Here is a 27,659-nt window from a genome sequence, read left to right as displayed (position 1 = left end):
CGTTGAACACTAGAACACCCGACGATGTTAAGATTATAAGATAATTAGGTAGTCATTAAATTATTTCGTTTGTGGTTTCCAAAAATACGATTTTATTAGAAACGCTTCATGAAATTTTACAATGGTATGTATACGCATATAGCTGTACGTACATATGTATTGACATATACGCATTTATACTTAAGAAATACAAGCATGCTGTATCGTACAGTACAAAGTATATCAATATAAAAGCTACTTTGTTCGTATGTTCACGCACACTTATATTACAATCATCGAACAGTCGACAAATAAAGAAAGGCATTTGTCGAGCCAAGAATTTCGAAATGAACTATATACCGTAAATTTATTCTCTCAATAAATGAATATAATCGTATGCTTCACTTTTTCTGCCATAACGATCATCAAAAGTTTGATTGCATGTAGAATTTTTATGGACTAATATTTCTTAACAATTCACGGACAAGATAATTGCCTTTGTAAAATCTGTTCGATTACGCACGATCGTTATCGATTATCTTCGCCCAAAACTTCGTGATACTCTTGGTGTTAAAATCTGGTCCATCGATCACGACACTATTACAATTTAATAAATGTACGATCGACCAATCAGCGATAGAATATCCGCGGGGTCTTCCGATAGTTAAAACTGACTTAGTTTTATTCTATGGTTTTTCTGTCGATAACTCGTGAAAAATACATTGGGTGTTCGATGCAGTGATCTAACATAGATCATACACAGGCCATTTTATTATCAACTTTCGTATAAAGGTATCGAAAAAGGTTTGCATTTTTACAAATAAGTTATAAAACCCATCTCTATAAATAGGTCATTAAATTTAAATAAACACTGTATAAAAGGTCATGACCTTAAGTATCTGTTTAAATGGATGGTTGCCATAGAAAAAAGCTGTTAGTCCTTCAGTCAAACGTGATAACATAGATGGCGTTTCGTAACACAGCGCTTGCGTTTGGATACAAATTGTGTCCTTTTAAAGGCGGTTTTATTTCGACAGAAATTAAATATGTGGAATTCGTTTCGTCCAATCATTCGTATTCGAGATAATGGTCTTCGAAAATACGTGTGGTATGCGCGCGCTTAATTCGTGTACGCAAAGTGGACAGAGTTAATTATGAGAAAATGGCGTTGTAGTTTATAAATTATTACCTATATACATTAATAGAACGAATTATTTAACAGGGCGTGAGTGTACCGCACGTATTTTCAAAATCACTTCAGACGTAGAAGAAGAAAGAAAATTTATTTCACAATTTCGATTTATTCTTCTGCACTACGCAGAAATTTATAAGTCGACGTGTTTAAATCGTCGCCAACTTACGATCTTTTCGTAGCACGTTCATTCAAATGCAAAATGGGATACTACACTTAAGCATCGCGGATTGTGAAATTTCATTCTCTTTACAGGTATTGTTAAATCACAGCGAAGTTGTGAAATTGATTTTCAAAAAGGAATGCTTTTTGCCTGCCTGTAAGCGTCTAATGTTTCTCACGAGACGATACATGACGTAAGAAAGACCTTAACCAACGTTTATTTCGAACGAAAAACCATCATCTATCTCTTCTACGGTCATCTGCGCGCGTTTGCGCAGAGGACTGTATCAGATCAACGTGTAATACTGTTTTATGTGTCGCGTGTAGAGTCGTTTGCTAGTATGTATTTGGTATAATTGTCCCGCTGTCTAAGCAATGTCACGCCAGTAGATGTCGCATCGATCGTTCTGGTTTTGTGCGCATGTACGGTCGGCCATTACAATTCTTACAGCGCTAAGAGAAATTCATTAGCTCGTGTACCAATCTGAACATCTTTCGGGCAGCCATTTTGGATGGTATTGGGGGTTGATTACTTTCTTTTAGAGGGCAAGAATTAATATTACCCGGGAGTACATAAATAATTTCGATATTTGGTAGAAAGGCTGAAAATGGGTACTACCACCTCGAAAGATCAAAAAATTGTACTTTCGTAAAGTATCGAAAATATGTTCTTGAACTGGTATGCCTAAATTTGATAAAATAACAAACGTATACAAATATTACGAAAATGATGCACGAGTAAATTTTATTCTCATATAAAATAGATAAAATAAAGAAAAAAAAGTAAAACATTTTACGAAATTTTGATTTATATGACTGCCATTTTGTCAAAATACATTTCTTTCACTTGAATATGTATAACATTCTGGAAACGAACAATAATTTGAAGGATAATAAAGGTAACTGCATCGCAATTAAAATCCGTTATCCTAAAATATGACCAAACATTTATGAAAACTTTCTAGACTCTAACGTTTATCCTAAAAATTGTTTAAAAACGATATTTCTAAATAGAAATACCCCTTTAAGACGAAAAACTGCTGCTCGAAGATATCTTCTTCTCTTTCAATTGTTACAAAATGCTTAAGTATGTTTATACAGGTGCATATTTCTTTAATAGATTTAATTATTATCATCACTAGTGGAAGAACCTCTTAAAAATGAACAAGAATAAATATAAAGTATGGGAGAAGTAGCTCCGATGACCTTGATATTAACATATGTTGCAGAGAATATCTCTTAATTAACTTTCAGAAGGTTTTGTTGTATTTAAGCATTAAAAACAGTTTTGGTTGGGCCGACATGCCGGCAGAGCGCGCTCTATTTAGAGCCTAAATGCACGTCTTCTTTTTTTAGAGCAAGAAACGTGTGATCGCTTCTTTTGTCTCTGACGCGATGAATCCAGTTTTGTGCAAACTGAATTATGGCAATCTACCCTTTAATACCCAAAATTTTAACAGGTTTTAGGAAGATGTTTGAAAAATACGACTTATATATTTATAATTAAATAAATAGAATTACTATAATATATATCAGGTCCAAACTATAATGTAACCTCAAATTCAAATCCCATATTTTAATTTATACAATGTCAAAAAATTACATGACATTGATGAAACTTTTTTTTGTTAAGAACATTATCATAAACAATACTGCTAAAACCTTCCGAAGGTTAATTAGGATATCCAATACAATGAATCTCAAGGTCAAGATCAAGATCAAGATCGTTGGCGCTGCTTCCCTTATGCTGTACAATTACTGAAAATATTAAGGAACACATAAAAGAAACAGAATGCGGCAATGTAAATAGTAGTTTTCAATTTAAAGCATGCAATAAAGTTCGTTTGAATTTCTGGTTAGGTTGCAAGATATCGATAGCCGCCATTGTACTAATTAGTAGATCATTTTGATGTGATTTTGTCTTGAGCACTTTCCACCAAACATCAAAAAGCTTGAATTCTATAAATGTATACCATGTAGACTAGTATGTAACAAAGTGGTTGTTATTGCGGAACAAAAGATAAACAGTTACAGAAATCAATTTGATAAATCCACTAACGCCGTGGGATACATTTTTCTAAAAAATTTCTACGACGTTAGCAACAACGGAAAAAAACTCATCGTTCATCATGTAACTTCGAAGGGATGATGCAAATCCAAGCGGGTACGTTAACACTTTTGACCGCCAGGTGTCGCCACCCATACATGGGTGACAGAACCTTTCACTATGAAATTAAAACGAACGAAGCCTCGAGTTATGAATTTTATCGAGGTTGCAAAAGGGTATACCAAATACAAATTTTAGGTTATGTAATTGTCTAAAATCGAAGTTTCAGTCTCATAGAGAATTCTACGGTTTCGGTCTGGTAGTCAACGTGTTAATTTGTTCATGGTACGCTTCTTTTAAATTGTCACCCTCGTGTTCAAAATCCTTTTTCCTCGAACTAACAGGACACTAATTAGTCGTTTACACGAATACGATTCAAGCGAAAGCAAAGTTTAATTAGGAAACCATGCAGTTTCACGATACACTTCATATAGCACCCCTCTCGTCTCCCTCGACTCTGACACGCTACTACAGACGTAACTAATGAAACCAAGGTGATTCGGTGCTTGATTCATATAAAATCTGCGCGCGACTAAATCGCGCTTCTATCGTTTCTAAAGGTAACTTCAACTAAAACGTTATACGCATGTCACGTGTAGAATTAGTAGTATACGTACAACTCGGATAGCACCTACGGCCTAGGGGTTCTTTGTCGCGGTTCCAGCCCGTGCGAAAGAAGACTTTTTAAACGTTCTGCATCGTTTTCGAATGCGACGGGTTCAGCGGCTGCGTGAGAGCAGTGGGTCCTTTCCGTTTGTTTCTCCTTCTCGCGCGTTGCTTTCGGGCCTCCGACTTCGCTCCAACGGCCAAGAAATTATTTTGGAAGTACTCCTCGATCTCGGAGAGCTTCTTGCCGTGCGTTTCAGGCAGCAACAGCCACACGAAAACAACGGCGCCAAGTGAAATGCCGGCGAAGAACCATTGCACAGCGTAGGACCCTTCAAAAAATAAATATCTAGATTTTTATTGAAGAAGACATGAAGGGACGAAATTATAACTAATAACTCTTTAATCGCAAATAGCGTTTATAGAAATTGACTTGGTCGAGTGAAATCGATGAGGATCGGTATCAACGTTCCTCTTGTAAGCAAAAATTACTTGACGACATTGTCTCTTACTGATGGTACTGCATTATTTTTAATCGTTATTGAAAATAACTGTTTCAAACTGTTATGTGTAGAATGGTTCTGACTGAGTCAGTTTCTGCAGAAATGGTCCAAACATCTAAGATATTTTAGAGAATTTGTCAGGTACGTACCACCCAAAAAGCTTTGCAAGCTTCTGTAACTCTGCAGAGCAGCGAACATCAGCATGTTGGCTATCGAGTAGCTGATGGAATGAGCTATTCCTCTGATCTCGGTTGGGAACAGTTCCGCGGTCATGGTCCATGGAATAGTCAGCATGCCGACCATAGACGTGCAAACGTATAGCAACAGGCAAAGAACAGGTACCTGATGGAACAGAGAAATTGGTTGAAATTGGTCTCAGTGTTGCTAGATTTAAATGCGTACCCAGTAGCCAGACCGATCGCCGTCCCTAATAAGGAGAGTGAAGTAACCGGAAACGGTCATACAAGCCGCCATTCCCAAGGACGAGACTATACACAACGGACGTCTCCGGAATCGCCTCAGCAGCCACGTGTTCACCATCGAACACAGGAAACGCGTCACACCGACTAGAATCGAGGCCAAGTATTCGTTCACGCCAGCGCCAACTTCCTGAACAACGGTGATTAAAATTATGAAACGCGTATCTTGGTTAACGATCACGATTCTCGAACATGATTCAGCCACCGTCGCTTACTTGGAACCACGTGACAGCGTAGAAGAGAGTAATGTAAATTCCGGAGAACTGTTGGAAGAAGAAGAACAGAAAGAGTATCGTCATTGGCTTCCATCCGGTAGGCTTCAAGAATGCTCTCATCTTTGTGGACAGGCCGCCATGTTTGCTCTTCCTCTGCTCGTTAAGTTTGATTTCTTTCTCCTTCATGATCGTTGTCAATTGCGCTTCCGCGGCGGACACTTTCCCTTGCTTTGGTTCGTATTTGTACAGCCTGCGAATAAAGTAAAATAAAATCATTTATCAAAGAAAAGAAAATCCTAATATAATACCTAATATTTATTATTATTAACGCGTTTACTGCCGCATTAGTATCGTTTTACAAACATTCTATATGTTATATAATATAATATAATATAAGAATAATAGTTTCTATTATTCTGAACACAAGAGTGCAACCTTGACTTACACCACTATAATTCTAAACAGGGCAAGTCATCTTTCAGTAAAGAATTTTTAATTAAGATTTGAAAGATAGTGTTAACATAAATGTTTAATATTTGTTAACTGGGCCAAGTAATATTCCAACTGTCTATCCAATGTTATTTGTTATGGATAGTTTCTCACCATTCTAGCGACTTTTTCGCATCCTCCGTTCGACCCTTGGAGACCAGCCACACAGGGGACTCGGGGACGAACAATTCTACCAAAATGATCGGCACGACGGCGTAAATAATGCTGATCCAGGCTACCAATCTCCAATGTATGTATGCTCCCTTCACGTACGAGAGTACCATTCCAAAAGAGGCCAGAGTCGGTCCGAAAGATATCATCGAACCCCTCAATTCTGGCCGTGCTACCTCGGTGATGTAGACAATAGCAGGAGAAGTTGCTAGAGCGGTGGACAGTCCAGTCAATAGTCGACCGACCAAAAGCATCGGAATGTTCGTTGAAAGTGCTATGAGGATCCATCCCGCCACGCAGGGAATCACGCCTATTTGAAGAGTCCTTAACCTTCCCAATATCTCCATCAGGAAGCCGCCCATTAAGGCACCCACAGGCGTACACACTACCACCACGCTGGCTGAAACATTGATTTTTATTAGATTTGTTTTAGAGCACAACACACGGTAGGAACTTCAACGTTCCCAAGCAAACAGAGTTAAACACTTTTGCAACCAATGGCAAGAACTACCATTGATGACCACAACTGGATTACCCAATGGTGATAGTTTTAATGGAACTTGTTATAAAAACCAATACCCTTCAAGAAATCACAGATTCCATTTGATTACATACAGTATTACTTATATTTAAACTAGTTCTAGGTGAATAAAATTGGTGTTTTTGACTGCCTATGGCTCCCATGGTCTAGCCTAACTATTGTGTAATTCTTAGTAATGATTATAATAAGATCATCAAGTGCTCGTCAAACTGCGACAATTATCACTTTGTTCAATGTTAATTCATACACTGGGCATGTCCTCGTTATGATTGATGCACAGTATTCGTGTTTTACTCATGCTTATGGTCGTTGTTCATCGTGCTACCGACTTTGTTAGATCTTGGAAACCGCTCACCTATCCAGGAAGTTTCCTCTTGAGTGGCGTGCAATTCCGCATCCGCGGCCTCCAGGTGAGGAATGAGGATCGCCGAGTACGCCATGCTGAAACCCACCGATATGTGGAAAGTCGCGGCTATGATGCAGGCGGCGATCTAAGGAAATATTCGACAAAGAAATCGTTAAAAATAGAGAGGAAGACAAATTTGATTCGCAAGTGACAAATCAAAATTTGTAATTCGTTTTTAATTTACCTGACATAAACAAGAATTTTTAATGAATTTTATTGAAATACTTTATTGAAAATGAGTTTTAGTGAAAAACAATTTCAGTAGAATTGCTAAACGGAAAGCACGACAAAATAGGCTGGGCGCTTAACGTGTTAAACATTGTCATTAAATTTAGATTACAGAGTGGGTTTTCAGTGTACCTCAGGTATGGCATTTCTGATAGTTGTCGTTTCGGTGAAGCCTTTATTGAGGCTTCTGCTCGACACGATCGCATCCTTGAAGCACTCTCTTTCATTTTCTTCGATGTTCTTCGACGCCTCGCGTTCAACACTAAAACAAATACGATAATCTTCGGATAAAGGAATTGATATTTCCCAAAATTTCGATTTCTCCCGGATAACTGAAACGAAATCGAATCGACATTGTTTCAGTTATCCGGGAAAAATCGAATAACTGAAATCGGATTACCGGATAACTGAAACAAAATCGAATCGACATTCTTTCAGTTATCCGGGTAAAATCGAATAACTGAAACCGGATTACCGGATATCTGAAACCGGATTACCGGATAACTGAAACAAAATCGAATCGACACTATTTCAGTTATCCGGGAAAAATCGAATAACTGAAACGGAATTACCGGATAACTGAAATAAAATCAAATCGAAATTGTTTCAGTTATCCGAGAAAAATCGAATAATTGAAACCGGATTATCGGATAACTGAAACAAAATCGAATCGACACTATTTCAGTTATTCAGGAAAAAACCGGATAACTGAAACCGGATTACCGGATAACTGAAACAAAATCGAATCGACATTGTTTCAGTTATCCGAGGCATTACAGCCATTTCGTTTAAATAAAAACGATTATTATACAAAATACAGTCCAAACAAATATACTTTATTTTCTCAATTTGGATCCTCTTTGAAGTAAAAAATAAAAGTTATAATAATTTCTACTTAAAATGTACAACTAATTTGTCCATATTGTATAAAAAAAAACCGAACTTAAGGCAATTAACGTAACCTAGAAAATACTTATTTAATTAAACGAGTTCGTAAAATATTCTGTATGTGGATATTATAAAATATAATAACGAGCATGTATCAAAGTACATAGGAAAGTGTAAGGTGTCAATTGATGCGCAACATATTGACGTTTTAAACTGAATATTTGCATTTCTAATTAATCTTCGATCGCGTCATGTGAATTTTCCATCGTCTATGTAACATCACCAATCCTGAATTGTATTTCGAAATACAATGTTCCAAGCCTTGCCACTGCCCCAAGAAACAATTAAACCTTAAACCCTAAATTATTACTTGCATTGGATATTCTGATCCACGTATTATTTATCAGTTTCTATGTATACGAATATGAGTCAATATTTGCTAGTTCGTTTCTAAATTATTATATAATGGCTGCCGTCATTTATTTTTCTCGATGCATTTCGCCAATACATTTGCACGCCGAATTAGCATGCGCTACAAATGAAAGTCCACTTTCTTGTTATATCATAAAATAATTCATTATCTGTTCGTGTTACAGGATTCTAAAATACGAAAGAGTAAGAGTAGAAATTCCCCATGTTATATCATAAAATAATTCATTATCTGTTCGCGTTACAGGATTCTAAAATATGAAAGAGTAAGACTAAAAATTTCCCATGGACCAAATAGACGTTCGTGCTATGAGCATTAGTTACGAAAATAAAAAATCAGTCATGAAAAGAGTCACGTAAAATTGTTTCGAAAAAAACCTTAAGTGTCCGGAACTAGGGGAATTCCCTGTGAAAGAGGATCCGTGATCGAACGCACACAGTTATTTGTATAGTTTAATGAAAATAACAATGATACGATACGCGAGAGATACAAGAAAACGTGGATGAGCTCACACGACACATGCGACACATAATGTATTCTCCACTCGCTAGGTGGCGCTGGAAAGGCGTCAACGAGTGTACCGCCACGCGAGTGCGTGTCCCCAGAACTAACACTCCCCCCTATAATGATTATAATTTGTGAACCAGATCGAATCACCTATTTATACGAACTCTTTCCATAGTTTCTGTGTCCACGATGAATTCTTGAAGCGAAGATCCTCGTGTTAGAATAAAGACTACATGTTCTTCTACACATGTTACAATCAGAAATCTGAAATACCTGTAATACCTCGGACCATAAAAGACTTAAATATCTTATAAGAGTTCCTGTTTCTCAATTCCAGATGCAAATAAACTTATTACTGTCTCTAAAGATATTAAAGACGTATGTATTCTTAAGCGTAATTTACAATTTTTCTTCGTAATCTATCAATATTTATCACGTAGAAGTCACGCATTTTTATTTGCCCGTCAATCTTAGCACAGGGAATACCAGACCGCTCGACGATGCACTATTATACAGGGTGTCCGACCACCCGTGGGAAAAATTTTAATGGAGGATTTTAGAGGCCAAAATAAAACGAAAATCAAGAATACCAATTTGTTGATGGAGGATTTGTTAAAAAGTTATTAACGTTTAAAGTTCCGCTCGTACTGAATTTTTTTCTCGAAAATGCGTAGGATTTCGGGGGTATGTCTATTCACCAAAAATTATTATAATTGGCCCCCACAACCGAAAATAATTTTTTTAGAACGATTTGAAAAATTTTTTTTTCGTCAAAAAATTTCACACCTTCTCGAATTTTTTTCTCGAAAGTGGGCAGGATTTCGAGGGTATGTCTAATGATAAAAAATTATTGTAATTGACCCCCACAACCGAAAATAATTTTTCCAGAACGATTTGAAATTTTTTTTTTTCCGTCGAAAAATTTAGGCACCTAATTAGATTTTCGGTATGGAATTTTTTTCTCGAAAGTGCGTAGGATTCCGGGGGTATGTGTAACGACCATAAATGATTATAATTGACCCCCACAACCGAAAATAATTTTTTTAGAACGATTTGAAAAATTTTTTTTTCGTCAAAAAATTTCACACCTTCTCGAATTTTTTTCTCGAAAGTGGGCAGGATTTCGAGGGTATGTCTAATGATAAAAAATTATTGTAATTGACCCCCGCAACCGAAAATAATTTTTCCAAAACGATTTGAAATATTTTTTTTCCGTCGAAAAATTTCACACCTTCCCGAATTTTTTTCTAGAAAATGGTCAGGATTTCGAGAGTATGTCTATTCACCAAAAATGATTGTTATTGACCCCCGCAACCGAAAATAATTTTTCCAGAACGATTTGAAATTTTTGAATTTAATTGTTAATAACTTTTTAACGAAGCCTCAGTGAAGAAATTAATATTCTTGATTTTCGACTTATTTTGGCCTCCAGAATCCCCCATTGTTCGATTTGAACGCTGTAGCTTAAGTATTTTCAAAAATCATTTTCAAATTTGAATTCGCCGAAAATAATTGACTCGAAAAGTTTTTTTTTTATTTATTAGTTTATTCACGTAATTATATTTATTTAGATAAACTATCATTCGTAAAATACGAAGACCGAATGACGAATAACGATTATCATAATAATTTCGTAGATATTTAAAAAATTAAAGATACATATGTATTCAAGCAACTATGATTAAATCTATAATTTTCTAAACGATCGCCTTTCGTAACGATGACATCATCGCGAGCCAGTTTATCGAGCACGCGTGGTGTTTACGTCTGTTCTGTTAATTGTGAATAGATTTATGGCAGCTGGCGATTTATTGCGACAAGTTGTTGCAACTTAAATCGACCGATGAACAAGTTGAAACACTTTGAATATCGTTTAAAAGGCAGACAGGTTTAAGAGGATTACGTCAGCTCGACGATAACAAAATAAAAGAAATTATTTGTGAATATTAAAAGAAACTAACTTGAACCCAGACCAAACTTGAGCAATATTATTATTTTTAAACATATTCTACATCGTATAAGAAATTAAAAAATTAAAAATTTCCTACAAATTATGACGTCCAGGCTGAATTTATAATATTTTTATTATTTTATTGACCTAATATAAAAATGGGAATAAATAAAAGCCGTGGATTATATAATTTTATTAAAAATATGTTGAGGAATGCAGTGGCGCCACCTATGAAACCGATCCGAATGCGACTGTCCCGCGCGACGACTAGAACGTTCGCTGTACTCGATGATGTTACATGTCTTTTTCATTTTCTAGAAGTTACACTACGTTGAAGTGTTATTAAAGTAATAGTAAGCCATAAAAAAATGTTTGAACGCCATATTTTTCTCATTTCTTCGAATATCTTAGCGAGATCTATTATTTTTGAAGACTCAAGACTACGATTTTATGAAATAAAAAAAATAATTTGTTCGATTTGCTTTTCGCCATAAAAGTGACATAACCCCTTAACGAGCAACGTCGATGCTCAAATCGCTACGAAAAAGAGGATTCAACGACCCTCGTCACTTGTGTCTGCGTTAACATTTTTTGCTTGCTTTGCACTTTCACGAGGGAAAACTTGTTTCATCAAGGAAGACAATAAAGCAGTGTTATATCTCGTTTAGTACAAGAGAGACTAGAACTGAATTGAATTCGATTCGATTCGAACTTATTCCAAAATGAAGATTGAAATGCATGCAGAATAATAAGAAACGATGCTAAGAAACATCCGTGCAAAAACAACCTCAAAAATAAAATAATTTTTCGAGAAATATTTTACGAAATATTACCAACCTTAAGTAGACCTTGTACAATCAAAAAACGAGGTTTCTCTGAACGATTTTAAAACAAAACTGGTGAATGCTTGCGTCTGTTCTGTGACAGTTGGTTTCTTACATAGAGTTGATTATCTATAGAACACGTATTCTATGGTACGAATATGGCGAAGAAAAGAAGTTGGCAACGAATGAGAAATGCGAGGTTGGTAGTATGGCGGTACGCGTGGAGATCGGAAAAGGCGCGTGAGAGTATTGAGAGTTTCTACCACCCAATGTATCTTTAAATATATGTATATCTTGACGTGTCAAACAATTGTTATTTCACCGGAATCCACCACATATCTTCGTCTCAAAATACTTCAAAGAAGAATTCTCAAGAGAAGACAACAACACGGATTATTCTCGCTAGCAATTTTAACGGGAATAGTTCTTGTTCGAGCTGTCGAATCAAGTGTCCCAGGGAATTAACTCGCGTTAATTCGAAGGTTTTAAATGAATCTAATGGTTCTTTCGACGCACAATACTCTACGAGAACTTCTGATGCGAGTGTATATTTTCTCATGACAGGGGATCATCTGTTTCAATTAAATTTAATCCGTTTGCTACAGCAAGCACTGTCGGGACGATTAACTTTGTCGATCGAGCAAGAAATTACAAAGACTAACGTTATGTAATCTGTCAACTGTATAATTAAAGGCTAGAAAGAAACATCTTGGGAATTGTTTATGAAAAAAATTTACATATCTATACGTGTCTCTTCTTGTAACTTTTATAACCTGTGTATTTTTTTATATCTCTGGCTTATCACTTTTTCAGTAATTGTTTACTGTGAATTTCGGATTGTAGTAATACAAAGATATACTTTTTATTTACATGTTATTCTTAAAAGTTTTATTTCCTCGAAGATATTAACAAAGGAATGTCTATTTTATTGACAATGTGTAAAGTTTAAAAATAATTTTTGCCACAACTTTTATAAAGATGTTTCGTGGCGCGATTTTTAAACGAATTTTTATTTATACAAACGATGTGTCGAGTACTTTTTCACACCCTGTATATTCTCCTTTTCTGTCACCGCACCGATTGCAATCTTTTTCTATCGATCTAATTTCTCGAAGACTGTTTGAAAAGCATCTTTGTTGACTATACCAGTCACTCATCAGTGTGCAAACATGTTCTCTGCGATCAGTCGAGAGCCAATTGGTCTTTCAGAGTGTATACCGTAAGCAGTGGATACGCAAGAATCGCATAATCGAGTAAAAATTATTTTTTCTTGTTTTAGACATTTTATATAAAAAATGTTGGCAATATAAAATTTTCAGCCAATCAAATTTTGTCACGTTCAAATTACAGCATGACCAATAAAAGTATTCGATATTAATTGTATTAACAAAATTTACAAATAATAAAATGATAAGGTTCATTTATTAAAATTAAAATTTATTTAATTTATAAATTTATACATTCTACCGATTCATAATAGGGAAAACTAGATAAAACTCCATAAAATGGATAATGTTGGCACAACTGTTACAAACTACCAAACTAAATTGATTGTAGGTAACGAAATAGAGAATTTCGATCATTTATAATGGTACTTTTCATAACTAAAGACATTTTAGTCTAGAAAATAATTGTTATTCTATAACTTTCTTTTATTTTTTATGTAACAGTTATGGTCCTTGATAACACAGGATTAAAATCGAAATTTCGACAAAATTGATTCAAGCGTGTCCTTCGATTTCAGTAAAATAAACCGTACGATGTCACAGTCCAAAAAATTAAATTTGACTTTCTATTTTCGTGCGCGGCCATGCTTTGGAATTATGGCGTCACATTTTTCGGAATTTGACGACACGCAGTGTGACTTTCTCAGAAAATGATGCAATTTCTCACAAGATTTTTATTGCTTTAAAAATACAACATCACGTATTTTATATTATTATTATTACTATTATTATTACGTATAATTCTTCCGGTTACAGCTTTCAACTTAAATTAATTTAATCTATCCTAATTGCAACAACCCTAACTTATCCGTTCTGGCTAAGTAGTACAAAATTTGAATATTCTTATACACTACATATAAAAACTAACTAAAAATTAATATAAAACTAAGAATTAAGAACCTTTGGTAACATCATAGAATTCATTCAGTCGTTATTATTATCTTAATTAGTGCGTCTATGGAAACAATATTGCATATATACGTATATATATATATTCCACAATTTTAGAGAAATAGTATATTTTTATAAACCATTTGAAAATAGAAAATGTGACGGTGAAATAATCTATAGAAATATATGTATACAGGGTGTTCGGCCAACCTTGGGAAAAATTTTAATAGGGGATTTTAGAGGCCAAAATAAGACGAAAATCAAGAATACCAATTTGTTGATGAAGGCTTTGTTAAAAAGTTATTAACATTTAAAGTTCTGTCTATACTGAATTTTTTTCTCGAAAATGGGTAGGATTTCGGAGGTAAGTGTATTCACCAAAAATGATTGTAATTGACCTCTGCAACAGAAAATAATCTTTTTAGAATAATTTGAAAAATTTTTTTTCGTCGAAAAATTTCAAATCTTCTCGAATTTTTTTCTCGAAAGTGGATAGGATTTCGAAGGTATGTGTAATGGCAAAAAATGATTATAATTGGCCCTTGCAACCGAAAATAATTTTTCCAAAACGATTTGAAATTTTTTTTTTCCGTCGAAAAATTTCACATTCTCGAATTTTTTTCTAAAAAGTGGATAGGATTTCGAGGGTATGTCTAATGACTAAAAATGATTGTAATTGCCCCCCGCAACTGAAAATAATTTTTTCAGAACGATTTGAAATTTTTTAATTTAATTGTTAATAACTTTTTAATGAAGCCTCTTTCAACAAATTGGTATTCTTGATTTTCGTCTTATTTTGGCCTCTAGAATCCTCCATTAAAATTTTTCCCAGGGGTGGCCGAACACCCTGTATAAAGCAATATTATAATAATAATTAACAACTTATTTTTGCAATTGATGGACTTTCCATATCAAATTCATAATTGGAAATTTTACATTTTTTGTTCGTGAGATATTGCATCTTTTACCCTTCAACTTCGTCATCTTTATCATCCGAATATAAATCTGTCCAACGTTTTGTCGAACACATGGTATGTAACGTTAACACTCTTAATAAAGATCCAAAATGGCGGATTGAAACTCTGACGTATAAAGTACTCGATTATAAATTTGATATGAAAAGCCCAACCAATTATTATTTCAACACCAAGGAACAGAATTTCTTGAAAAAAAAAAAAAAAAGGGAAAAAGAACTGAATTAACCTGTCAATAATCGAATAAACAAATAAAACTCTTTCGTTGAGAATCACCAATCCGCCAACCGACGGTCTAATAATAATTGATCAAGATCAAACTAAATCGTCGATCGGTCGTTCGAAACGGATTAACGAGGGGCACTATTATCCTTTCAAGTTGCACTCGAATAAAAATGGTCGGGATTACGTAAATATGCAAACATTTTGTATAGAAACCAATGATGTAATGGCATTTGTCGTCAACGAGAGGGTTACGTACTGTGCATAAATGGTAGGAGAGTCGTACATCTGCATGTACACTGCAACTACCGGAGTAATTGTTATACTCTCTTACGGTATCTAATCCTCCCGGGCAAACTTTCTTTTTGCAAATAACGCATCTGTCGTTATCATAACTCGACCGAGCTTCCGTTCGATAAACAAATTCTCACGCGATCGCGTTCGACATACTGACTAGTCTTGTGAATGTTATTTAAAAAGAAGGCATGCAACGAACAGATTAAGCATTCTCTAAGAATAGAAACTCTAAACGGATGTATGATCATAGGCGCTGGCCTTACTTTGTCGCTTCTGACCGTGAAATAAGGAGGCGGATACAAGTTTCAGATAGTATATGTATAGTCTACAGATTCTATATTTACCGACGTTTTCGTTTACCGGTAATTCGACAAAATTATAGACCAATATAATATGTCGATAACTTACCGACAGTCTTTAAGGTATTGAAGATATAAAAATCGATATTTTAAACAGAACAGTTTATTAAAATCTAAGGAAGAATTTTTTGAAATACATAAAACTATTCTGAGTATAAGATACAGAATTATGTAACAGAAAATACATATGTATATGTATTAGCAAATTCTAGGCATGCGATACTTGTTATTGCGACATTGTGGAAACACAAATTACAATGTTTCGATTCGAAAGAAAAGGAAAAACGAGATAGTGGTGGCGAAAAATACTTTTCTTCGTCTACTAGACTCTTATTATGGGGTATTATCAAAGTTATCGTTTACGACACTTCACTTGAGATAAAATGATGTACAGAGAAAACTAAACGCAGCTTGTCAAGTCATATGACCTTGTATAACCTTGAAACTCTTACGAAAAAAGTTCTATAATCGATACACTCCAAAAAATTTGAAATTTTGCACAAATCAAGTACACGTGAATCTGTTCACATTATCATTTTTTATTTTGCCCCAAAAAAAGTTCTAGGGGTGTTTTCAGCCCTTCAAAGAAATTCTGATTTTTCATATGTTCGCTAATATCTCTTAAATTATAAGAGACATTAAAAAAAAGATTAAAGACAAAACGTTATAGTTTATAATGCTCTATATAAGGAATTGGTATACACTATCATGTCGATCGTAATAAACAATAAAACTTTTAATTCTTTTATTTTTTAAACATTAGGTATAATCGAATTGAAAGAAAAGTTGCATTTTCAAGGCGTTTAAATGAGATTAAATATAGTCGGTATTAGGAAAGATCCGGTTTATCACGAGGATTATAATTTACAAAGAATTGCAGACGATTTCGATGACGATGATAAGTAAGTTTATAACTACACTATCTGTCTGATCGAAGATATCCGTTCTGGTGTTAATTTCTTTTTTTCCATTTTCAAAACGTGTCTCAAGACACTCTAATCACGTTTGGATTATTAAAAAGAAATATATTTTTCATTTTTTCAACGCCTCTGAATCTTTCGTTTATTTTCGCAATTTCTTCCTCTTCTTGGTCGAATTGGAATACGAATATACAGGCCACCCCTGGGAAAAATTTTAATGGGGCATTCTAGAGACCAAAATACGACGAAAATCAAAAATATCAATTTGTTGATGGAGGCTTCGTTAAAAAGTTATTAACGTTTGAAGTTCCAGTCGTACTGAATTTTTTTCTCGTAAATGCGCAGGATTTCAGGGGTATGTCTATCCACCAAAAATGATTGTAATTGACTCCCGCAACCGAAAATAATTTTTCAAGAACGATTTGAAATTTTTTAATTTTATCGAAAAACGCCTACATATTGGAATTTTTTTCTCGAAAGTGGGTAGGATTTCGGGGGTATGCCTATTCACCAAAAATGATTGTAATAGACCCCCGCATCCGAAAATAATTTTTTCAAAACAATTTGAATTTTTTTTTTTCGTCGAAAAATTTCACACATTCTCGAATTTTTTTCTCGAAAGTGAGTAGGATTTCGAGGGTATGTCTATTCATAAAAAATGATTATAATTGACCCCCACAACCGAAAATAATTTTTCCAAAACGATTTGAAATTTTTTTTTCCCGTCGAAAAATTTCACACCTTCTCGAATTTTTTTCTCGAAAGTGAGTAGGATTTCGAGGGTATGTCTAATGATAAAAAATGATTGTAATTGACCCCCGCAACCGAAAATAAGTTTTCCAGAACTATTTGAAATTGTTGAATTTAATTGTTAATAACTTTTTAACGAAGCCTCCATCAACAAATTGGTATTCTTGATTTTCGTCTTATTTTGGCCTCTAGAATCTCCTATTAAAATTTTTCCCTCGGTTGGCCTAACACCCTGTATACCGACCATTGTTATTATTTTTATTTTATAAATACGCAATATTTGATATTATTCGAATTCTTCAGGATTTAAGTTAATGTACAGTGTACGCATTAAATTCTTGATTGTTAATCTAAACTAAACAATTAACGAGACATTTGTGAAAGTGTGTTTATCTTTCATTCGTTGTTTGGAATTTTTTTGTAGATAAGACGTTCGTCCATCTCCGGTTGCGAAGATTTTTTTAAAAATCGATCGACGCAGAAAACAGTGTTTGCGTTAGATTTTACCGCCAATTAGATGGAATTCGCGATACGAGAGAATAAAGAAACCGGAGCACGTGCTTAACGGATACTTCGTTACATGACGCGGCTAGTACGACAAATTAAATCGACGAGATAAGATAAAAAAGACATTAAACGACAACGTTCGAACATTTTTATTCATGACTCGGTTGCACGCGTGCAATTGTGCGTTTAGCGCCAATTATCATAAAAATACCACTGCATACTTTATACATGCATATTACAAATATATCTCAATAATAGAGAAGATATTCGGGTCAGTCGACAAGTTAGACCAATTTTACACGTATGAAATATATATTTTTAATAACATTGTTATAATATAAATATTTAATCAGTCGCCTTTTGTGTGTTTTATAATTTCATGTAAACCTTTTGGTATATTTGGTGTAACCTTTGTTTAATATTTTTGTTATACTGTATACACTATGATCGTGAATAATTCGGTTTACGAACAAATTTTTCGTACACAAAGCATCTCGGATAATGACTCGAGTTACGAACCACGTAATTCGACAACACCGTGAAATGATATCATACCGATAAAACAATAGCAAATCGCAGCATAAACATGTTCGATGATAATGGCACGTGGCACTCCGGAAACATTTTAACACTCGGGCAAAACTGAAGTATTTTCATCGTACATCGAAGTAGCAACATTGTTTAAAAATAAAATCATATGTATTTAAATATGTGACATCAGGTAAAATACATACATCTTTCATTTGTGTAGAAATTTGCAAATCGAATATTTAGTTCTACGCGACCTTGCAACGGGTCCACCGTTGAATTCAAAAATTTTAATGGGAGATTCTAGAGGCCAAAATAAGACGAAAATCAAGAATACTATTTTGTTGATTGAGGCTTCCTTATAAAGTTATTAACGTTTAAAGTTCCACTATCGCACGCACGCAGATTGCCGTTTTACAGGCACAACTTTAAACGTTAATAACTTTTTAACGAAGCCTCGATCAACAAATTGGTATTCTTGATTTTCGTCTTATTTTGGTCTCTGAAATATCCCATTAAAATTTTATATGCCGGATAATTGGACTATATTTTAATTTTAAGGAATATAATCACAGATCTCTGGCCACACATTATATTTGCAATAAGGAATTTTTTTCTCGAAAGTGAGTAGGATTTCAGGATTATGTCTATTCACCAAAAATAATTGTAATCGACCCCCTCAACCGAAAATAATTTTTCCAGAGTGATTTGAAATTTTTTAATTTTGTCGAAAAAGTTGCCTACTTATTGGAATTTTTTTCTCGAAAATGCGTTGGATTTCGGGGGTATGTCTATTCAACAAATATGATTGTAATTGACCCCCCGTAACCGAAAATAATTTTTCCAGAACGATTTGAAATTTTTTTTTTTCGTTGAAAAATTTAGGCACCTACCCCCTGTCGATTTTTCTTAAAAATTTGTTTTTCATTTTTAACAAATTTAGTCGGACAATTGGAATCCCTATTGCACTCTTTCATGTTTGATTGCAACTTAGAGGTCAGCTTTTTGTTACGTCTAGCAATAATTAACAAATCGAAGTTAGAAACAGAAACTCCTTTTTTCATTTAATATTCGATAGAAAAGTGCTGACTTCTCGATAGCCTTTCAAACTTTAGGAATTAAAACTGTACAGAAGGCAGAACTTTTCCAGCGTTAAAAATTCAAAAGTCAAACTTACGATAAATGGCACTGTTATGCAACAATTCTAACAGGAAACTTGCTGTTTGCAAGTTTAAACTAAACATTCGAGGTTATCGAATGCAGGTTAAAATGTTTTTATATCCGCGTTACTCGTAGAACTGACGTTCTCGAGGATCTTATTTATCGATCAAACATCGTGCATATGTATGCAGTTTTTTTACAAATCACATAATTCAGATAGCTCAACTTTAAAATAGAGAGGCCTGAATTTGTTAATAACAAACATCTACGGACCTTATGTGTTACTTCTTCCTTATTTTTAAATTTGGTTTTTCACATTTTCGAAAAAGTTTCATTTTCGTTTCGTGGATGCGATTTCAGAAATTAGTGGGAATTACTCCGCGTACACTAGCGAACATTAACGAGGGATCTAATTGTAGGTGCAACGTTGCCATTTACACCAAGTATCACGTTCATGCAAATTTAACGTTTGGATTAATCATTCTCCAACATTATCGATTCACAGTCAATTTCGTTGGATTTAAATGAATCCTATCTGCAGTTCCTATTCTAAGTTATTTGCTATTGATCAGTTTTTTCTTTCTATCTCCGTGACCACAAACAAAAAAAAAAAATTTTTTGAATGAAAGTTTTTTTTAACAATGGAACAAATATGCTTCCGTCGTAATTGTTTACAACTTTATTTTACGTTGTTCGATTAAAATATACAAGAGGTTCGCAGAATTGTGTACTTGATAACGCATCGTTCGAAGTTCAACGATGAGCGTGCAAGACGTACGTATCAGTTAAAATTATTGAAACGATGTATTGTCAAAAATTGAGTTTTGTACTACAATTTAAAGCAATGTTTTAAACATATAATGGAATTTTATGAAAAACAGGGTAAAACCTCCTCTCGTTCAACCCCCCTCCTCCCCCCTCTTTTGGCAAAGCTATTGTATCGTTGCTACAAAACTTATTTGATTTTTTATTGAAATGTAGTTCAAAACGCTTTTCGTTAAAACGTTGATATTTTTGAATTGTTTAACCCCCGGAGATTGTATTTTTTATTTCTTATAAGGTTAGGTTTTATTATATGGATTCCAAACTTCGAGAGCTTTGACACAATTATCTATTTCTTTCAAATTTCTGTGAATTATATTTTTTTGATGTTAAGTTTCAAATTTCAGAAATCCCTATGAATTTTTTCTTTGTTTTCTATTAAATTACAAATGTTATCCCCTCCTCAATTTCAGAGATTTTTGATGTATTCTGTACCCCCATTTATCATTCGTTCAGAAGATTCATAATACAAGTCCATAGAACCTGACTGCATCAATATTTCTAGCGACGTACAGGTGGCAAACGATGGATGAAAATCGAAAAATCCTTATAATACATTTGTAGGAGTCAAGGAAGAAAAATGGGGGAACCGGACGCCGGGGTTTCGAACCTGCGATCTTCAGATTGCTAGCCAATCGTCCTACTCACTGAGCTAACACAAACCTCACTTTTCCTTATGTTAATGATTCCTTTTCTCTTATAGGTATGGAGAATCTCTGATTCCACATACTTAAATCTTATTAGAATATTACAATTCTTCCTTTAAAAAAAACCCACGTTACATAACAAATTAATTTTGTTTACTGGTCTACAAGGATCACTAAATTTCCACTGAAAAATTGTTGACTGAGACTGTAACTTTATTAGAAGAAAGGGTGTATTTTAACGGGTGAAGTCTCTGCTTAAAAATTTTTTAAATAACTTTCTATTTTAACTCGCGAGACAAAAGAGCGGTCACCGGTGACCGTCACGGCACTCAACGTATTAAGGGGTGTTTAAAAAATGTTTGCCATTGGCAAAAATATGTTCGACATGTACGCTTTCAGAAATTGAAATTTAAAAAAAATTAATTTATTTTAAGATCCTAGATTAGAACACCAGTTACATACACAGTTACTTATCGCGGAGTAACAGTGTTTGCCCTACTCGCTGGTGGATTGCAAATTGACCCAGAAGTGGAACGCCTACCGGTATAGTGGTATTTCCTATATCATAGCAGAAGAATGCTACCGGTTTCGATCGACTCCTTTAACGAGCCTTTGTAACGCGCTGATCAGACGATTTTAATTATTAGGTACTTTAATATACTACAAACTACACTCGCGACTTTCTTGCAATGTAATTTCATTCAACAAAACAGCAATTAATCCTACAACCTTTTCCCAATGCTCTACAAATTTTTACATTTCAGTTATGGTAAAGATATCAAAAATTTTTTAAATTTTTCTATCAAAAATTTGGTACAGGCTACTTAATTTCGATTTCTGTTTGAAACACCTTTCAGATTTTTACAAAATACTCGTAACTTGAAATTTTTTTAAAATCCTTTCTATTATTTGTAATACGAACAATTTCAGAGATTATGTAATTTGATAATAATTATTTTTTATAAATTTGACCAATATTGCATTAATAAGTTTTCTGAATAAACTGTTATCGTTAGGAATTGCTGTCTATGCCAATTTGTACATTTTTGTCGCTATTTTCGTAAAAGCCACGTGCATCTTCGTTCCTTACATTCTCTTGTTTCATCAAAGTTTATTAATAAACGCAATTGTATACAATTTTTGAAAAATTATAAATAGATAGTTTTTGTTCTGTTACGTATCGCAGATAACAATGTACGTTTTTGAATTTAAAATTGTTTGGACGTTCCAGAGCACTCGGAAGGTAATCTTAGATTACAAGTTAATCCTAAAATTGAACAGATGGTAACAAACTTGTTTGGCCATGAGTTAACGTATCATCCCGTCACATTTGGGGCCTCTTCACGAATTTCATCAATTAAAAGTTTAAGGTTAGGTTAACGCGTGCTTCAACCCTCAAAATAGCATTGTTCTTTTAAAACAAAATAAATTTATAATCGTTATTTGTAATTGAAGAAAAACATTTCTCTCAAAAAAATAATTGTTTTTCTATAAAAATATTTCTCATAACCATGTTGGCAAACATGCACGTGTTGGAAATATTTCTTTTCCCAACGTTGGCAAACGTGCACACTACTGCACGCCATCTTTTTGTTTTAGGAATTTTTAAAATTCATTCTTGCTGTTACAACCAACGACTAACTTTCTCCCGACTTTGATTGTACAGTACGATCGAAAAAATCACGCCAAAATATTCTGATCAGATTCGCTTAGGTTCTGCTTTCAAGGACAGCCGAGAAATCACAATAATGCGCGTAGTTGCGACAATATCATTCGCTGAATTTTTCATCGCGCCGATGCATAGTAGGCTAGATTTGAAATTGATATTTCTTAGGTTACCAATCATGTGTTTAAGTATTAGTGGCTGTTGCGGTCTAGAATTTCAAAAGAATCGCTTTTTGTTTTATCGCATTTCCTTAAAGCGTGTCGACTTTGAAAATATGCGTGCAAAAACATTTACTTCGATTCAACAATTTTTAATATATTTATTATTACTTGTTACATCTGAAAGTTTTCCTCTGTGTTCTCTAACCTATCTACACTTGTGATTTGCAAAATATGCAAGTGTAAGACAGAATTTTCACAAGCAATGGTTCTTAAATTTCAAATTTTAAATGCATTTTTCTCAAAACCTTATTTTTTTAAACATCTTCCATGATATTTTAAGATCTAGTTTTTTATTTTTTGTTTAACCCGCTGAACACAAGAAAGAAATTAAAAATTATAAATTCAGAATTTAAAGTTTCGCTATATTTTTATTTATCGACATTTTGACTTCTACCTAGTTCCTGCTATAAAGTTACCCTTCCTGATTAAGCTACTTTCTCCCCCTTTGTATCAAATTTAATCGTGGCTGAAATGGTGGAAGTCAACGAAGCTACAACAGCCACCAATTTGTAATATTTCTCGACGAAAAAAATACTGTACATACTTATAGGATAAATAAACATATCCAGAAAATCTCAATACACAATGACCTACCTACAGTTAAAAAAACAAAATCAAGACCGACCAACATCAAATGAGAAAACGTTGTTGATGTCAATTCCTTCGACATAAAAAAATCATCGAAATCTAAATTACGTAATTCGATCGACAAGCCTGCCGTGACTCGTATAAATTTTGTGCTGTATCGATTCGGGATATAGCCTCCTGACCTTTCGTCTATTTTCAATCACGTGGTTTCGTTTACGATGGTTCTTCTCTAAGCCGTACGTAGTGTAGGATCGTAGCTTTGAGAACCACTTTCCAAGAAACAATGGCGCGTCTGGTCGCGTAGCCAACAGTATCTAATGTTAGCTCAAATTACAGCTCGATAAAGAATAAATAATTAAAGCCATTAGCGAGACAGGTACGTGGAACTTTATGCAGGGTGTTCGCGCTATTGCTCTCCAGCGATTTTTTTCGAAAATTACTGTGATCAAAAAGAAACGAGAGAAGAAGTTTTATAGCTTTTTATAATCATTAGGACAGTGTATATCAATTTTGCATATTTACATTATTTTGCGAGAAATGAAGGTGACCATTAATTTTTTCGATGGAATTTCATATATTTTTTTATGTCATACGAAAGTATCATCTTTTGTAATTTTACTAATACAGAGTTCTAACAAACACAATTTTACGAAATATTCAAACTTCTTTTATTCTCGATCTTCTATGTTTTGACACATACTTTCATATAACCTACAAAATCACGTTCATTTCTCGCAAAATAATGTAAATATGCAAAATTGAGAATCACTGCCCTATTGATTATAAAAAACCATAAAACTTTTTCCTCTTTCGTTTTTTTCCAAGTACAATAGTTTTCACTAATAAGAGCGTGAACACCCTGTATAGCCGGTTGTATAGTTGCACATATCGTGGCTCGATAATAACGCCGTTACGAATCGTTAGTTAAATTCAATGCTCGAATGCAATTCCTATGGTGTGCCAGAGAAACGTCCCATGGACGACAAAGAGACAATTTTTAGTGTCGAATATTCTCTGTCCGTATTGTGACGAATATTGTGTAATACAATAGGCTTTGCGTTCGGAAAGGTCACAATGCAGGCGGAGGCAACGAACGAAGACTCAAGTTACACCCAATGGGATCCTTTGATCGAGTGCCCGGCTTAAGCTTTTTCAGGCTCTGACTTGGGAGAACGATTGGGAGATTCGATAAGAAGATCGGTGAACAGAGGGATGGTTAGATATTTTTAAAAAGAAAACCGTTATTTTTAATCATTTGCGCCCGGTTGCCCCCTCTAAAGGGGCACAAAGAGATTACGAGAACAAAATTAAAAGAAAATACGAAGTTTCTTATTCACATTGTACGAAAGGACAAATAAAAAAATGGAAAATATGCCCAAATATATGTAAGAGAACATGTACTAGCCTTTATACCTTTTTGTAACAGGAAATAACGATAAAGAGACTTTAATATTATTTTGAAAACACCCTTTTTTGACATTTGCAAGTCACTAGTATCCGTTGAAATAAAGATTTAAAAAATGATTGAGTAATTGAAAGAACATTGACCAGTCGAAAATACTTTATTCAATATTTACAAAAACTTGCTTTGATATTTGGAAAAAATAAAGACCTTTGAAAGATGAATAGCTCCCTCTTTAGTCCCCTTTTAATCCATGCCTGAGGGATATCCTCACAAAACATTCACGGCAAGGTGTACCTTTCGCGACAAAAGAGGAAAAAGTATCTGGGAACCACCTTTCGAAAATCTTTCTTAAAAAATTTCAAGGATCGCACCTGTGATAGTTTTTTAAAGGTGGGTTTAGCCAATAACATCACTCTATTTTTGTGGGCATAGTTTGATTCGGGGAATACAATTTTTATATTTCAATGTTAAAATTGTAAACGTACGTTGGGGCGATCGTTCCAGTTGGGCGACGAATGTGTATGTTTAAGAGATAAGAGGTGTCGGTTTCGGAAATGAGAGAAGAGTAGAAGCAAGCGTTCCGCTGAAGGCAGTCGAAGAAAGATCTTCACGAGATGGCGCTGAGTACGCTTCCGAAATTAATGTAATGTTTTACGTTATCTAGATCGATATATTGCCTCTTATTAGCGGGTATTGATATTGTGCAATTATAACTCGTTGTGCCTTTCAAGTTCGACGAAGAATTTAGTTCGTGTTTAAATCGTCAAGTTTCTTTCCGTAATAACACTAACCTCAACGAGAAAGGATCCATGATTGCTTCTCACACGTTTCGCTGCAACGATGCTTTAGTTTCTGCGTTGATCTATGTAGCCTCTTCTGAAACGAACCCTTGTCAACTCAGACTGAAATTGTCGCACTTCGTCATCATCTTACGGTCTGTAAAACAAAATATAGGAAACATAATTGCTCGGTTGCTCGTTGCAGTTCTTCCCAGCATAGTTTGTTAGACCGTGAAAGGAACACGAATAGTACCATTGCATGAGATATGCAATGAAAGCGAATTGAGCATTACGTGACAGAATTATTCCGGCTTGCATAATTCACGGAGTAGTGCACGCGGTGGTCACGAACGTATGTTTCGAAGGCGACTGTGGAATACCGTACTTAATGGCAGAGTAATTTTGTTCCTAAGATCGTCATCGTGCAGGACACCTTTCTATACTGCGTTAGAGTACATGGGTGCGATTAACTATGATGAACGATCGTTCGCAAAAACTATTCGACTTCATAATGCAACTTGGTTCGGAGATAAAACGTAAAAATTATAGTTTCTCTTTACGCCTCAGAGAAATGAAAACGAAATTGCTGAGCTACGAAATGTTTCTCTACCGAGTGGAAATTCTGTATGATTTAAATAAAAATATAATGACTTATGGATATATAAATAATAATAATTATGTTATTTGTAAAAATCTATGGTAATTTTTAGTTATTTTTCTTCTGTTTTTTGCTAGTTACAACCACATTTTCTCTAGTCTGAATGTGCATTAGGGACAAGGAGCTTAACAAGCCTGTTGCCATTCTCGAAATCGTTCGATAATGATTCACGATCGATAGGGACTTTGCGCTCGGTTACATAAAAGATTCACGTGCTGGATCCCGGCCACGTGATTTACAATTAAGGACAAACACATTTGATTGTTTCCTAGGTCGTGTACATTGGCTGAAATACGCGAAACGTTTTCAGACAGCCTTGTATCTGATCTGTGATACATCAAAATTTAATTAAGAATCGACGGTTTAATATACGAACGATGATCCAACACGTGTAACATAATAGCAAATTACCGTAAATTAGTCAGTCAATATTGAGCTTGAATGATCCATCGAATTAAATCAGTGTTAAGGTACCGTGACATATCGCACTAATCGATTAATATCAATTTAACGGTACAAGATAATCCACACTCGAGAGTATAGCGTCGTCGAGTATTATCGACGCTTCGCTGGAAACGTGACGGAATAGAATGAGCAATCAATTTAACGATTGCATCACGTCGCATTGTAAGTTTTGAAACTCGTTCGAAGAGGCGCGCGCAGGATTTCTCAAAAAAAACATCTACCTTATCGACGGATAAATCTCGCCCGTTCTAGCAAATTCGACTTCCTATACGTTCGAACACGAAGTCGATTCGTGCCGCAACTTTTTATCTGGATATGTATTTCGAATAACGAATAAAAGATAAGCAACTGTTTATCTGTAAATAATAATGAAAATTTCGACGATGGACTGAAACTATTTTACAATAAATACTAATTTAATTATATTATTACTATACTTTCTATAGGTTAAAACACGAATTGGTGCCACAATTTTGTTATCTGAATGTAAATTTCGAATAACAAATAAAAAATAAATAACTGTTTATCTGTAAATAATAATGAAAATTTTCGATGATTTTACAAGAAATATAAATTTAATTGTTCTTTTTCAAATAAATTACTACACGTTGGCTTTATTGAATATTTTACGCGACATATTTTAATTTTAACTAACAAATGCAAATTTTATATTTTGATCTGATATTTCCTCGACCGGCTGTGGGTTTAAGAAAATTCGTTAATGGATTCTAATTTATGAACGAAGCGTGGATGAACGTTACTTTACGAATTAATTTAAAATTGTTATACATTATTCTATATAAATGTTCCCAATTCTGATTGAAGCGTGCTTTTTCCTTTGAATGCGAAACGGCTATATCTGAATCATTGTGTAGTAGATTGGGTCAGAGGTGAG

The 27,659-nt window shown here is 34.3% G+C and overlaps 1 protein-coding gene across 2 annotated transcripts in view; it reads right to left on the bottom strand.

Moving 5' to 3' along the window:
• Positions 1-154: 154 nt before the first annotated feature.
• Positions 155-27,659, bottom strand: part of LOC122404623 (facilitated trehalose transporter Tret1-like) — a 30,836-nt gene continuing 3,331 nt past the window's right edge. The window contains exons 2-9 of one of the 2 annotated variants that reach the window (XM_043408756.1): positions 25,654-25,798; positions 7,211-7,340; positions 6,800-6,935; positions 5,847-6,303; positions 5,244-5,493; positions 4,952-5,158; positions 4,699-4,891; positions 155-4,378 (exon numbers count right to left, since the gene is read on the bottom strand). In XM_043408756.1, the coding sequence (XP_043264691.1) occupies positions 4,125-4,378; positions 4,699-4,891; positions 4,952-5,158; positions 5,244-5,493; positions 5,847-6,303; positions 6,800-6,935; positions 7,211-7,340; positions 25,654-25,673 (1,647 nt within the window). In that variant the 5' untranslated portion in view covers positions 25,674-25,798 and the 3' untranslated portion in view covers positions 155-4,124. Of the gene's footprint in view, positions 4,379-4,698; positions 4,892-4,951; positions 5,159-5,243; positions 5,494-5,846; positions 6,304-6,799; positions 6,936-7,210; positions 7,341-15,250; positions 15,426-25,653; positions 25,799-27,659 lie in introns of those variants that run through there. The other variant, XM_043408755.1, reaches the window with a different exon arrangement.

This window comes from Colletes gigas, unplaced genomic scaffold, assembly GCF_013123115.1.
Source record: "Colletes gigas isolate AHSC1104 unplaced genomic scaffold, ASM1312311v1 Colletes_gigas_Sc00003, whole genome shotgun sequence".
Taxonomy (NCBI): Eukaryota; Metazoa; Arthropoda; class Insecta; order Hymenoptera; family Colletidae; genus Colletes; species Colletes gigas.
The sequence above is the reverse complement of the archived record's forward strand: the minus strand, read 5'-3'. Positions and strand labels throughout refer to the sequence as shown.